General features: G+C 44.6%; 1 protein-coding gene across 1 annotated transcript; it reads left to right on the top strand.

Annotated features, from left to right (window-relative positions):
- Positions 1-715: 715 nt before the first annotated feature.
- On the top strand, positions 716-12,262 carry chmp2a (charged multivesicular body protein 2A). The gene is made up of 6 exons (XM_080542090.1): positions 716-831; positions 1,365-1,532; positions 2,482-2,661; positions 3,140-3,270; positions 10,504-10,565; positions 10,872-12,262. The coding sequence occupies exons 2-6, from the start codon at positions 1,365-1,367 to the stop codon at positions 10,991-10,993; spliced, it is 663 nt and encodes a 220-aa protein (XP_080398216.1). The 5' UTR covers positions 716-831; the 3' UTR covers positions 10,994-12,262.
- The last annotated feature ends 3,719 nt before the right edge of the window (positions 12,263-15,981 follow it).

The raw sequence follows: 15,981 nt of genomic DNA on the forward strand, positions 1-15,981 counted from the left end.
CAAATCATTGAAAACCATGCAACTTGTCGGTCACACAACACAAATGTATTCAAACGGTTGATTGCATGAGTTATTGGTCTGTTTATGGCTGTAGTAACACTGAAAGAAACACATTTCACTTTCATGAAGTTAGCTTCTAAACAACAAGGCTATGGTCGTTTACAGATCAACCTCCAGTTTAAGCAGAGGAGTTCAATTATTATTACAATATGTGATGTTTATAACATCTTTAATATCTCTACGAATAAAACTCAAGTTGCCAATTTCTATTATAAAATGGTTAGAAAAGTAAGGTTACGTGTGTCATTTTCATTATTTGTGTCTTAGGGCTGTGATCATAGATATATAATATCTATGGTATAATATGTATGGTTTAGTCTTGTTTTATTATGTAGTTTATATTATTGCTATTGTGTGTTTTATTGATTACTATTGTTCTATTATTATTGTTATTCTGTGTGGATATGTTAACCCACTTTGAGCTGCAACGTTTGTAGGAAAAGTGCTATAAAATAAAGGTTATTATTATGATGATGATCATTATTATTATTATTATGATTATGATGATGATGATGATGATGATGATGATTATTATTATTATTATTATTATTATTATTATTATTATTATTATTATTATTATTATGTTAGTATGGCTGTGATGCTCCATGGTGATGATGCTCATATCTATGACGTCACGTCCTACTGGTAAAGGAAGTGAAGCGTCATTATACGGAAGTTTATGCAAGACAACAAATAGCCAGACTATCCATATTAACCCGTCTAAAAACAGTCCTTTCTTCTGGAAAATCCGCACGAAAGACTCCATACACGGTGAGATGAAGCTGAATAACGTCTAGATAGCTAGCTAGCTTCCAGAACTTGAAACAGCTAGCTTCCTACTCATCTCGCCAGTGTTAGCTAACTCAGCTAAGCCAAGCCCTATGAACAAACCGCCTCAGAGAAACACGTTATTATAAAGGCGTTATTACACCGTCATAGAGTTTATATAGAATATATCCAACGACCTGTTTGTGAAATCGGATCAGTGACGTGAATTGTCTTAGGTGCTTCATTGGTCTTCAATAACACACTAGCAATTAAAAGAATAGAAGCCATTGAACAACTGAGTGTCAGATTACAAACAAGTAGTTGAACATGTCAGCTCTCTGTCACAGACTATGACGCTCTGATCATGTAACAATGGCATTAACTAGTGTCTGCACCAGGATGACGACCGACCAGTTATCAAGTTCAGAGAAATGTTATACTTTTGTTTAGGTTTAGGTTATAAAGCCTTGTACTGATACCCCTGTTGTTTTGAGGCTTTTTTCTGCATGAGTCATTGTTCCTGGTTTGGTGTGCAGATGGATTTCCTGTTTGGGAAGAGGAAGACACCGGAGGAGATGCTGAGGCAGAACCAGAGGGCTCTGAACCGTGCGATGAGGGACCTGGATAAAGAGAGGCAACGGCTGGAGCAACAGGAGAAGAAGATCATCGCTGACATCAAGAAAATGGCCAAACAGGGACAGATGGTGAGAGATCAGGGAGGACAAAGGAATGGAGATCAAGGTTGTTTATCATCACGCCGGGCGAGGGTGGAGGCTAAACGGTTGAAAGGATTGGGGATTTAAGGGGATGTATAACAGTAAGAGTTGTTGATACTTGATGTCGTCGATCATCAGCTGTTGTTTTGAATAGTCTCATATTCTATTGGGGGCCAGATGGTGATAGAGGAAGGAGGGTAAAAAAAAAAGGAGGGGGGCTTAAGTATAAAATGGAAGTGGCCTGGGGTGGTCCAGTGGTCTGGTACTAGCACCATGGCCTAGGGTGGTGCAGTGGTCTGGTACTAGCACCATGGCCTAGGGTGGTGCAGTGGTCTAGCACCATGGCCTGGGGTGGTCCAGTGGTCTAGCACCATGGCCTGGGGTGGTCCAGTGGTCTAGCACCATGGCCTGGGGTGGTCCAGTGGTCTGGTACTAGCACCATGGCCTGGGGTGGTCCAGTGGTCTAGCACCATGGCCTGGGGTGGTCCAGTGGTCTGGTACTAGCACCATGGCCTAGGGTGGTGCAGTGGTCTAGCACCATGGCCTGGGGTGGTCCAGTGGTCTAGCACCATGGCCTGGGGTGGTCCAGTGGTCCAGCACCATGGCCTGGGGTGGTCCAGTTGTCCAGCACCATGGCCTGGGGTGGTCCAGTGGTCCAGCACCATGGCCTGGGGTGGTCCAGTGGTCTAGCACCGCGGTCTACAGTGCACACATTATGCCCATGTCTGCATGGGTTCGAATCCGGCCCATGCCCTGCTGACCTACCCTCTCTCCCTTCTTCTCCTTACTTTCCTGTCTGTCTTCACTGTATCTGTCCAATACAATGAAAAATATGAGTGGGACTGCCCCACTCAGAAAAAAATAACATAAAAAGAAAAAGTATATAAAACGGAAAATAAATAGTTCCATAATGAGGGTGGTGTTGTTTTCATGTCAGGACGCTGTCAAGATCATGGCCAAGGACCTGGTCCGCACGCGGCGCTACGTGAAGAAGTTCATCATGATGAGGGCCAACATCCAGGCGGTCAGCCTGAAGATCCAGACGCTCAAGTCCAACAACAGCATGGCGCAGGCCATGAAGGGCGTCACCAAGGCGATGGCCACCATGAACAGACAGGTGAGCGTCTTGTTCGCCCCGAGACACGCCTCAGACACGGAGCGTTTGTGTTCTGACCAGCCCGTCCGATGGCCAGGAATCTCTTTCCGTACGATTCTGGTTAAAGTCCGAATCCAATTCAGTGTTTGATGACTTACCAGTGAACATTGAATCCTTTTGAGGCCTGGTGCGGTCCAGGGGTTTAGCACCATAGCCTACATTACATTATGCCCATGTTGGCAAGGGATAGATTCCGGCCCATGCCCTGCTGACATACCCTCTCCTCCTTACTTTCCTGTACTATCCAGTAAAAATTAAAAATATAAGAGTGGGACTTCCCCACTCAAAAAAAATCTGAAAACTTTGAAAATGTAATCACTTCAAAGCATCACGTTTTCAAGTTTCTGTTGTTGCCAGTTGTGCCAATCTGATCAATCAACATCAAGTTAATCCAATCTGATCGGTTGATCTCACATGTTCACCTCCTTCCTCTCCACAGTTGAAGTTGCCGCAGATTCAGAAGATCATGATGGACTTTGAGCGACAGAGTGAAATCATGGATATGAAGGAGGAGATGATGAACGATGCGATCGACGACGCCATGGGGGACGAAGACGACGAGGACGAGAGGTAGGGACTCAGAACAGAGAGGAGAGGTAGGGACTCAGAACAGAGAGGAGAGGTAGGGAACAGAGAGGAGAGGTAGGGACTCAGAACAGAGAGGAGAGGTAGGGACTCAGAACAGAGAGGAGAGGTAGGGACTCAGAACAGAGACGAGAGGTAGGGACTCAGAACAGAGAGGAGAGGTAGGGACTCAGAACAGAGACGAGAGGTAGGGACTCAGAACAGAGACGAGAGGTAGGGACTCAGAACAGAGACGAGAGGTAGGGACTCAGAACAGAGAGGAGAGGTAGGGACTCAGAACAGAGAGGAGAGGTAGGGACTCAGAACAGAGAGGAGAGGTAGGGACTCAGAACAGAGACGTTTGTAGAGACAGAGAGAGAGAATGGGGGCGAGAGAGGAGAGAGAAAGAGGGGCGGCTGTGGCGCAGGAGGTAGAGCCGCCGTACTAATGATCGCAAGGTTGGCGGTGTCCTTGGGCAAGACACTGAACCCCAAATTGCTCCCAGTGAGCGGGCCGGCGCCTTGCATGGTAGCTTGCCGCCATCGGTGTGTGAATGGGTGAATGAGAGGCCGTTGTAAAGCGCTTTGGATAAAGGCGCTATGTAAGTGCAGTCCATCCAGAATGGCTTTAGAAGTTATCGTAAATCTCAAAACCTGAAGCCATCCTGCACTGTTTAAACACTGCAGATATATGAATGAATGAATGAATGAATGAATGAATGAATGAATGAATGAATGAATGAATGAATGAATGAATGAATGGTCTTTATGGTCATTGCTACAGTACAGGTACCAAACAACGAAATTTAGGAGGGGTGGCTCCCCTGGTGTTAGGAAAGAAAAAAAAAACTAAAAAAAACACAAGAAGGGAAGGAGCTGGTTTACATAAATAAAGGCTATGTACACTATCCACTATACCAGGGGTGCTCACACTTTTTGGAACCAAGATCTACTTTTCAAGTAGCCAGTCTGCCAAGATCTACCAGTCTAGTTTCAACATCGCAAACGTACATGCACGTACTACAAACACACACACACACACACACACACACACACACACACACACACACACACACACACAGTTCCCAGCCTGCATAGTAAACTCACAATACACTTTCCCTCTCTCTGTCACACAGCCACAGGAGAAGACCATCACAAACCCTCCCTCTTTGCTATTCTCGCTCACACACATTCACACACACACACACACACACACACACACACACACACACACACACACACACACACACACACACACACACACACACACACACACACATTTGCCAGTCTGCATAGGGAGCCATAGCACAAACCCTCCCTCTCTCTCCCTCTCTCTCTCCCTCTCTCTCTCTCACTCTCTTACACACACACACACACACACACACACACACACACACACACACACACACACACACACACACACACACACACACACACACACACACACACAGACTCACTTTCTCTCACTCACACACTGACAGCCAGTCTGCAGTACCATAGCCTACTGATCCAACAAACAGAAAAGTAAACCAGATACAAAACAGGTAGTTCCCTAGTTTGAAAGGAGGAAATAAATGCATTTCTCTACCTTAGTGGGAGACCTGGCACTGGGAGGAGGCAGCTAGTTTCTAATAGTCAGGGCTGTAGGAGCTGGTTGCAAGGTGTCATCAGCCACTGTGGATCTGTCATCGAAAAGGCAATCTGCAGCCTCGAGAAACTTTTTTCACAATTTCGCCGTCTTTGAATGACTTCTTGTGTTTAACAAGAACGTGACTGACGCGATAAGAAGCTATCGTTGCAGCCGTACGTTTTCGCTCTTTTGCCACATTTCCCTTCTTCGAAATAGCCATCGTAGGTTTGCAGATCAGACAGACGCATTTCCAATATCACATTGTGTAAAAGTCCTCCTCCCATTCTGGATGGAAGTTATACGTTATTGGTTTCTTACTTGGTCCAGCTTCCCCACTCATTTGTATAGCCTTTATTTAGTATTATATAGTAAATAGTAGAAATTGGAAGGCTACCTAGGTAATTAGTCTCGCAGGTATTTTGTATTTTGTAGTTGGTGCTGTTGACTGCGCATGCGTGGTGAACCGCGTGTTAGGTGTAGGTGAAAAGATCAGATCTCAGACTGGCTTACCTGTACGTCAATCAAGTGGCAAAAGCCATAGTGAGGATGGATGATAGGCGAACTTTTTTCTTTTTTTCTTTTTTTTTTCCCGTTTTTTTTTTTTTCCCCGTTTTGTTCAATGCCATGCGATCTACCCATACTACCTTTGCGATCGACGTATTGGGCACCCCTGCACTATACTATACTGTACAGATAGACGACTAGGGTTGTCATATTGCACATAGTGTTATTGCACATTCATTTAAAGTGTCGCAGTTTGCAGGCTTGAAATGTACATATTTGTGCCTCAGCACTACACCTGATTTTTTCAGTCCAGCAGCTGCCATCAATCCGTCCAGACTGTCCAGGGCCCAGAACCTAGGTCTTTGCTGTGTTCAGGGCCTGGATGGCCCTGGGGTAGAAGCTGTTCTTCAGTCTGTTTGTCCTTGCGGCCATGGTCCTGTACCGCCTTTTCGAAGGCAGCCGGGTCAAGTGTTCGTACCCAGGGTGGGTTGGGTCTCTGGAGATCTTGGAGGCCTTCCTGAGACAGCGTGTGTTGTACAGCTCTTCCAGAGAGGGGAGGGGGGCGCTGGTGATCTTCTGGGCTGTTCTCACGACTCTCTGTAGCGCATTTCTCTCCGCGGTTGTGCAGCTGGAGAACCAGTTGCAGATGCCGTAGGTGAGGATGCTCTCCACTGCGCCGCGGTAGAAGGTCACCAGTATCTCCTGCTTGCTGTGTTCCTTCCTGAGGACTCTCAGGATGTAGAGCCGCTGTTGTGCCTTCTTGATGGGGGCTGTTGTGTTGTCCTTCCAGGACAGGTCATCCTGTATGTGCACCCCCAGGAATCGGAGGGTTGAGACTCTCTCCACGCTCTCTCCGTCGATGAGCAGGGGCTGGATCTCGGACTTTTTCCTCCTGAAGTCCACGATGATTTCCTGGGTCTTTGACTTGTTCAGCAGCAGGTTGTTAACCTTGCACAGCTTGCTCAGTTGCTCTACCTCATCCCTGTATGCCGCCTCGTCCCCCCCCCGAGATGCAGCCCACCACGGTGGTGTCGTCTGCAAACTTTACGATGGAGTTGCTGGGGTGGACGGGGGTGAAGTCGTAGGTGTAGAGGTTGTAGAGCACATGTGTCAAAGTCAAGGCCCGCGGGCCAGATCAGGCCCGTGAATGAGTTCTCTCTCGCCCACGGGATGATATTTAATTACTATTAAAACCGGCCCGCAGTATTATGTGCCCGCAGCACCATAATACTACAAGTCCCAAGATGCACTGCGAGTGCATTGGCGCGTACCGAGTGCCCGCGAGCGAGCGCGACCCCGCGTCTTCTCTTCACTTCAGTACTCGTCATGAGCAGCAGCAGCACAGTCACAGTGGAGGCCGAAACATCGCCGTCAATTCCCGAGTGTTCCCGAGTACACCGTTTGCTGACAAACTCGGCATACTTGCTGCCGAATTCAGGCGGAGATTTTCCAACTTTGAAGCCCAAAAAAGCAGGCTTCAACTGCTCAGCAATCCATTTGCAGTTGACGTGGAAAGTGCACCAACAAATCTCCAAATGGCGCTGATTGAGCTCCAGTGTAATGACACACTGAAGGCAAAATATGAGTTCGTGGGCGCTGCTGAGTTTGCTCGTTTCATCCCCGACACAATGCCTGAGCTGCGCACCCAAGTTGCTCGCACGCTGTCTATGTTTGGCAGCACATACGTGTGTGAACTACTGTTTTCGTTGATGAAACTAAACAAAACATCACATAGCATCTTGGACATGTGCATCTTACTGATGAACACCTGAACTCAATCCTGAGGATTTCCTCAGCTCAGAGCCTGACCCCAAACATTAATGAACTTGTACCGTACTCAAGATGAGACACCAAGTATCGGGCTCAGCCTCAGACAAGTGAGCAGAAATAACTTGGACTTGATATTTCTTTGAAGGGAATTATTATTTTTTTCTCCAGTTGAATGGACCCAGGGAAATGTTGCCTAAGAAATGAACTTTGCAAAGTACACAATTTCTGTCCGCGTTGCAGTGGCGGGGAGGGGAGGAGGGGCGGGGAAGGGGAGTCTGTTGGAAATAGGGGTCGTTTTTTTTTCGTTTTTTTTTCTTCTGTTTTGCACTTTTGCAAGTTTGCACTAACTTTTCTAATTTTATTATAAAAGACAATCATTGGTGAGGATCAGAGCAGCACACTGATTTGTTTTTAATGCATGCTGTTTCATTTTAGCATTTATCTTGCCATTGAGCTTTGAAGGAAAATTACATTTAGCTGTTTACCTGTTAAAAAAAAGAAGAAAAAAAAACGTTTTCAATTTATTACTGAAAGAGCCTTGAGAAAATATTGCAACTGATTTTATTTATGTTTTACTTAATTTAATTGAATGATTAATGTTAAGTGCAATATAGGTTGTGTTATTGGTATTGGTTCAATATGTGCAATAATTGCGAGTTTTAATAAACATTGAACCAGCCCGGCCCTCCACTTGTACCATTTTTTTTATTTTGGCCCCCTGTGTATTTGACTTTGACATGACTGTCAGTGTTTCCTCCAGGAATTTTTACAATGGTGGTGGGTAGCGCTGACAGCGCTGATTTTTTCCGCGTGCACGCGCATGAAACGCGCACGCGAGCTCAAAACAACGACGTAATTTCAGCCAAAACTCGAGGATGGCCAAAAAAAATAAAATGTTTTCCCGTACTTCTCCCGTGTGTCTCTTATTGTCTGTGTCTGCATGTTTTTCCAGCATGTAATTCCGTTGTCAATAAAAAAATCGTCTCCCCTTCTTTTCATTATCATTATGGAGGCTTTATGGTTGTTGTTGCTTTTTTAAAAGGCAATTTTAGCAGATTCAAAACACGAAATTCTGTGCTCACTACCTTTTCCAGTTGAACATAAACGAAACTTTTTAAAAAAACATTTTAAATGCTGCTATTGTTTGCGAAGTTACAAGATCGTTAGCCCGCAGCGCAGAGCGCACAATGTATACGAGTTGACTCGCTGGAACGAGACAGGCCGCAAGACCACCACACACGTGCCATATCATACCGTCTCATCATATTATTACATCGTATTTATCATCATATTTTTCACTATGTGTGGTTACCTGACCATCTTCCTCATCTTCTGGTACTTTTCGTTTGAAATACAAACTCATCTGAAAATGGAACCAGGAATTTATGAACACATAGCTAGCTAACATTGCTAGCTAACATTTCTGGCAATTACTTGAAGTAGTTCTAAGGTAGCGGAAACATAATTGTTTCACAAAATAGCCTGATTTAGTTGACCATGAACATCAGACTACATTACGAATGTTCATTTAAAATACTTGTATACTGAGCACTGGTATAAGAACACGAACCATAGAATGCAATAACCCACCGTCGTGCTGATGCAGCGTTGCTAATCAATCTGTAATGGATTGTAACATTTGAAGTAGTTTGTAGACTAGACGCAGCCTAGATGTATTCGACCAATCACAAAACAGTTTTGCAAGCGCGTCGCTTCGCGCTTGTGGGTGTGTCTAGCGCTGTGAAGGTCTGAAAAGCGGCCTAATTTTTTTTTTTTTTTGAGAAATCTGAATGGTGGCGGAGGAAATTCAATTGTGGCGGCCCGCCACGAATAAATGCATGTAGAGGAAACACTGACTGTTGTAGAGGATGGGGCTTAGCACGCAGCCCTGGGGGGACCCAGTGCTGAGTCTGAGGGCTGTGGAGGTGTGGGGGCCCACCCGCACCCTCTGGGGGCGGTCGGTCAGGAAGTCCTTGATCCATGCACATATAGAGTGTGATAGTCCCAGGTCTAGTAGTTTGGTCACTAGCCTGTCTGGAAGGATGGTGTTGAAGGCGGAGCTGAAGTCCACAAAGAGCAGTCTCGCGTAGCTGTTTCCCCTCTCCAGGTGGGATAGAGTGGCGTGGAGAGTCGTCGCGATGGCGTCCTCTGTGGACCTGTGGGCTCTGTAGGCGAACTGGTATGGATCCAGGTTGGGCGGGAGGCGTGTGAGTATGTGGGCCCGGACTAGTTTCTCGAAGCACTTCATGATGATTGGTGTGAGTGCCACCGGGCGGTAGTCGTTTAGGCAGCTCACCGTGCTTTTCTTCGGGACTGGGATGATAGTTGAGGTTTTCAGGCAGGGTGGGATGGTGGCCTGGGACAGGGACTGGTTGAAGATGTTGGTGAAAAACCCGGCCAGCTGGTCGGCGCAGTCCCTCAGCACCCGTCCCAGGACGCCATCCGGCCCCGAGGCTTTCCTGGGGTCCACCGCCTTCAGCACGCGTCTCACTTCATGCTCTGTGAGGGTGAGGCTGCTGAGAGCTGGAGAGAGTGGTGTTTGTGTTGTGGTTACCTCCGTTCGCCCCTCGTCGAACCGGGCGTAGAAGGAGTTCAGCTTTTCCGCCAGCAGGGGGTCGTCCTCTGCGGCTGTGAGCCTGTTGGCTCTGAAGTTTGTCATGTGCTGAACCCCCTGCCACATCCGCATGGAGTCGTTGCTCAGGAAGCATTCCTCAATCTTCTCTCTGTGGTCTGCCTTGGCCTCTTTGATGCCGCGCTTTAGGTTAGCCCTGGTGGTGCTGTACAGCGGTGTGCCCTTCCCTGCGAAGAAGGCGTTGTCCCTCTCGTTGATCAGTTTTTGGACCTTCCCAGTCATCCATGGCTTCGTGTTGGGGTAGACCCGGACCTGTTTGTCCACGGTGACTGAGTTGGTGCAGTTCACTAAGTGGTTCAGAACCGACGACGTGAACTGTTCCAGGTCCTCATGCTCATATTCCTGCCATGAGGTGTCATTTAGGCAGATCTGCAGTGGAGCGGACCCTTCTGGCCAGGTTCTGACAGTCTTAGTGGTGATGGGAGCACTTTTCCTCATGGTAGTGTATACTGGGATCAGGAGGATTGACACATGGTCAGACATGCCTAGATGAGCTAGCGGTCTAGCCTTGTAATCACGTTTGATGTTGGTATACCTTATCCAGTGTTTTTTCTCCTCTTGTTGCACTATAGTACACTATAGTACACTATATACAGTATATTTGTGAATGTTATGTCAAACCTATTCATTTCTTTAGGTGTACTATTGTGAGATGTATATGTTTGGTTTCTAGAGCACTAACTCTGTCATTGTTTCATCCTCAGTGATGCAGTCGTGTCCCAGGTGTTGGATGAGCTGGGTCTGAACCTCTCAGACGAACTATCAAGTAAGAAACACCGTCAAATGACTGAGCTCGCGACTAGTCCATCTGTCCGTCCACACTCATACCAACAGTGTGTCTCTACTAGATGACGGAAAACATCTGAGCTTTGAATACCAAGCACCAGGGGGGTATTCCATCAACTTCGCTAAAGGAAAATCTAGTCTTGTTTTTTTGTTAAGTCCCGCAAGACATTATCAAAATAAACCTGGATTTTCCTTTAGCAACGTTGATGGAATACCTCCCCCTGGTCGCGTGTCTATAGTGATTGTGACAGATTTTTTTGTACAATTTCCCTTTTTGTCCCTTCAGACCTGCCGTCCACGGGGGGCAGCCTGTCGGTGGCGGGGGGGAAGAAGGCGGAGCCACAGCCGGCCCTGGCGGACGCAGACGCAGACCTGGAGGAGAGGCTGAACAACCTCCGGAGAGACTGAGGCCCGAGGCCGGACAGACCCACAGACAGACAGACAGACAGACAGACCCACAGACAGACAGACAGACCCACAGACAGACCCACAGACAGACAGACAGACAGAACAGCACTTTGGCTGCCAGAGGCGTTAATACAAATAAAAGTGAACTCAAGAGTTCCGATTTTAGATTTCTTTGGGAAGGGAGGAGGAGGAACACTGGAGAGTTTAAGTCAATGAGAAGTCGTGTTATTACGGTATATGGCTTTTGTTTTTGTTTGCAGGTATTTGTATTATACGTGTGCAGTATGTTACCTTTTATCAATGACTTGGATCGTCAGATATGATACGTAGCCGAATGTTCATCGGAATGATGCGCTTGCAGAACCATTTTGCCAAATGAAACATTCTGTTTTGAAGGAGTTATTAATCAAGTGAGTGTTGATATTAACTGCCCTTAAGGACGTGTTATTTCCACTGCGTGAGTCATTTTGAACACTAATGATGAATAATTTTTGATGAACCCAAAGTTTAAGTGAAATTATATAACAACTTATAGTGAAGTGGACATTTTGTATAGTTGATGTAGTATCACTACATTTGTCCAACCTGAGATTTCATAGTAGTGGTGTGCCCGGGCATACACACTGTCATATAATATAACACATTTATTAACATACATGATGATTTAGTAAGGATATAGGGGGTTGTGGTTTATTTTGCCTGCTTTGGTTTACGTTGTGTAGTTATTTGTGGGGATTGTGTTTGTAACCTAATCATGCACAGAGGGTTAGAACTATTCAAGGGATATGGGGAAAAGATCAGAAGATCAGTCAGAAAGTGTATATATATATATGGCATCTTCCTCTGTGTGGGTGAAGTGACTAACAGGTTCATGTATGTATCGATGGGTTCACGTTCCTCCACCTAAGATGTCCAAGAAGGGGGCACTCACCCCATGGTGCCTGGCTCAGTCTCTCTGAAACAGCCTGTGGACTAATTCTCCATCCATCTACCAGAAGTGAAGAGTCAGTTGTCCACTCGCACCACGCTTACACCAATCTCTATGCTTTTAAATCTGTGTAGGCCAGTGGACAAGTGTCTACTTCAAAGATGGTGTGGGGAATTGGGATGCAGACCTTTAGCCTTTTACCCATAAGACGATTAGTCATCTTGTGTTCTGATGATGTTCAATCAACGTCATATTTATAAATCAAAACAAGGTTGATGGAGGTTGTGGTTATATCTTCGAGAACTTATTTCCTATTTTGCCTTTCTTTATTCAATAAACATTTTTACCATATTTGATAGTAAGAGTCTGAGTGTCTTATCTGAGTCATTAGATCTCTCCTGGTCTCCCCTAGCTGTCTACACCATCTCCTATTACTGTCACAATTGCCATGACAACAGAGTTGGCTGGCTTGTACAATAAACCAGCTATCTGGGGGCAACCATGACAACATAAATATTGAGTGAACCAGATAAATGTAGTTGAAGCAATAGTTACGGCCCGCTAAGCTGGTGTGATTTAACTGTGCTTAGAGGTGGATTAACTGTGGTAACTTGAGAAGCTTTACCTCAGACAGGACCAAAGGTACAAGAGCAGCGTTCACGTGGCAGCAGGAGGAATTACAGGAACACCAAGGGTGCGTTCGTAAATACGCTCTGGAAATCTGATCAGCGCTCATAGAACGCCTCTTGTCCAATCAAATGACTTCGCTCGATGACGTTGAACCCAGTATGCGTTCCGGCGCTCTCAGAGTGAATTTACGAACGCACGAACATAAACTTTTTACGTGATAAAAAATAACAAATAACATATGGGGGAACAAAACAGAACTTTATTAATAATTAACAGCAGAGAACACTGCAAAATGTGTTGAATGAGTGGGGTCACTCGTCCCCTTCCTCAGCTTCTCCCTCCACAGAGTCGACTCCCACCTCCTCATAGTCCTTCTCCAGGGCTGCCAGGTCCTCTCTGGCCTCTGAGAACTCTCCCTCCTCCATGCCCTCGCCCACATGATCCACAAACACAGTCCGAGGGACGTGTTTTCCGGCCCCTGTCTCGCTGAAGAAGGTGTTGAAGGAGTCGTCGTCCCCGCCGATGGTTTTGTCACTCGGCATCTGGCCGTCGGGCTGGATCCCATGCTCCAGGCAGTACAGCTCCCAGCAGGCGTTCCCGATCTGCACTCCGGCCAGGCCGACATGGATGGATTCACGCTAGACGGAGAAAAAACCAGATCGATTTTGAGACACCACAATCTCGCATTCAATGTCGTTCATTTGCCACAGAAAGATTTACTTCGTTAAGACAATGTCTGGCTAGTAGCTAGCTAAACTGGACTTGCTTACTAGCCGGATAGCTAGCTTACCTACTTTGAAAACCACAAGACAATGTACTCCTTAGCTAGCTAGTAAAACTTACCATGTTGATGAGGATTCAAAGTAGTAACTGTGTATGACAGAAATAAGGTTTTTTAGTTAGTGAATAATGCTTCTAATCTTCTGTTGCTAGCTAGCTAATTTACACAATCCTGTTTCACTGGCTTTGTTACTCGCGATGAATAACGACCAAATATGTCACATGAATAACGGCTGCTCACACGTATATATACAGGTGCGTCAAAGAACCCGCCCCCTTTTAACCCAATTGGCTATATTTTCGTACAAATACATTTTTCAGTCCCATCAATCAATATTTTCTCTTTTACCATTGGACCATGAATTGGATTTTCAAAAGTAAACTTCTGTTTTGATTGGATCAATCTACCTATTTGTTTTACTTCGAAATTAAGTAATTATTATTATTATTATTATTATTATTATTATGTATCATGTCATGTCTCATGCGAGTCATGCCCCATGTATTGTTTTTGAACTCCAATCAGTCAGATGGCGTCACTGATGGATGGCACTCTCTGCAGCATAAAATAGGGCTTCAAATCACGTGATCTTTGGGGACATCTTGTGGTTATACATGTTATGGCTATAACATTATTTTTGTTGCGATTTTAACAGTCAACTTCAGTTGCCCTTGTTCCAAACTGAAAATGCTTATGTCCTACCTAGACAATAACTGTAATGTAACATAGAGTTGGTTTTGATTTTGAGCTTAACACAGATCCAATAATGCATCAGCAGGGGTCCATTTGGGAAATTGAAATTGCAGTGAAATATCATGTTATGTTCCCTTGACATAGGGTTGATTACCTTTCAATAAGTTCTTTAAAAAGGGACTCAAATCTAAGTGGGGGAAATAAATCAACATTTCACATGATCATTTAGATTTGACAGCTAGATGAGACTGGGAAAATATAATCCTTCTCAAATTCATGCAGCACTCTAAAATGCAAGGATTGGCAGACAACAACATTTATGTTGAACATAATGTATCTAATTGTTTGTTTGCATTGTTGTGCTTGTAAAATAAATACAATAGTCTAGGGTTATTATGTGGGTGAAACAGTGGCTGAGGGAATTTGCAAGATATTTCCTTTGAGAAGGAATGTACCATGAATGTAAATTACCATTCGAACAAATGACCATTATGCACCTAAAGTGCATAGTGTGGAAGATTTACAATAAGTGAACAATATTTTAATAAAATGTCATGGACGCAAATAAACATGACATGCTATACTGTATTTATTTCTTTAATAACAGATTTAGTTCAGAGGTTAGTATCAAAGAAAAGACCAAATATCATTGAGTAAGATATGTAAGAATATATTAATATGAAATGTGTTTGTTTACCTTTTGATTGTGTACTCTAAAGGATATTGAGATTGGTCACATATGACTGTGTGTGACTTACCTACCGGTAAGTAGGTGATTGCAATGTTTGTCTGTCGGTTAGATGGCGGAGAGCAAGTTTTCTGACCGCACATCTCAGAGAACAGACTCTGAACAAAGCACTCACACTACAATGGGAGCAAGATTGAGGTGCCTCCAACTACATAAACTTACGAACGCACCCCAAATATGTAAGGCAGTCAAAGTCCATAGGAGGAGACCATGAAAGAATAATACAGATATTCTCATACATTATACATGATATACTACTTTATCACTTTATTACCTTATTCTACTTTATTATTACTTACTTACTTTACTTATGTTAACTTTATTATATTATTGTTGATTTTGTATCCTGCTGCAATGCCAACGTCGAAGAACCTGAGCCTAAGAATTTGACTCTTGTGTAGCCATACATTGGATGTAATAAAAGTAATTCTGATTCTGATGTATTCAATATGAATACTATACCTCTTCGCATTGACTTATATGCCCATACTGAATCCAAATTTAGGGATAAGGGCAATGGGTTTGGGATTTGAAACAAGAATTAAGTTTGGCTTCCATTCCTCTCTTCTATATCAAATTATTAATCCTTTTCCTTGAGCTGTTTGCTGCCCTACATCTATCCCCAAGGACACCTCCACATGTGGCCAGCAGAGGTTCCCAACTGCCGATCTGCCACCCATGCAATCATGAGACGCCAGCCTCTCCCCTCTGAGCCACAGCCATGGTTCCCTCCCCTCCATAGCGTTGGGTTGGTGCTGGAGGTAGAGCCCCAGCCCCCACCAATCCTAGGCTTTAAAACCCACGTGTCAAAGTGCAAAGCAGACACTTCATAAAATAACCAATCTGAAACCAACACCCTTTTCAGAGCATATCAATCCATAAATGAAGGGAAGACGCAAATCAGTAGTTGGATACGTTTTCTTATTTTATTCCAAAACAAAAGATCTGTCAATTATTGATGTCAACATACATTCATCATCATTATCATTGAATAATATTGAATGTACTCAACAACTTGGAACATTAAATAATAAAAAAATAACAGCCATGTTTTTTTCCATTATGTACAACATTTGTTTCTTTCAAAGCTATGTACAGAAGACCAATTTAATTTTCCAAAACCAGCCCGTATGTTGTCTGTGGTCTGTTTTGTTGTAAAGACAGCCAATGTGCCACAAGAGTCAAACAGTGATGCGATGACATGACAG

Source organism: Nansenia antarctica (assembly GCF_963989245.1).
Source record: "Nansenia antarctica genome assembly, chromosome: 11".
In the NCBI taxonomy this organism is placed as follows: Eukaryota; Metazoa; Chordata; class Actinopteri; order Argentiniformes; family Microstomatidae; genus Nansenia; species Nansenia antarctica.

Excerpts from the sequence above, each read along its gene's own strand:
- chmp2a (XM_080542090.1), top strand. The coding sequence starts at position 1,365 with ATGGATTTCCTGTTTGGGAAGAGGAAGACACCGGAGGAGATGCTGAGG. Across the intron at positions 1,533-2,481 it reads TGGCCAAACAGGGACAGATG|GACGCTGTCAAGATCATGGC; the intron begins GTGAGAGATCAG and ends TTTTCATGTCAG. Across the intron at positions 3,271-10,503 it reads GAAGACGACGAGGACGAGAG|TGATGCAGTCGTGTCCCAGG; the intron begins GTAGGGACTCAG and ends TTTCATCCTCAG.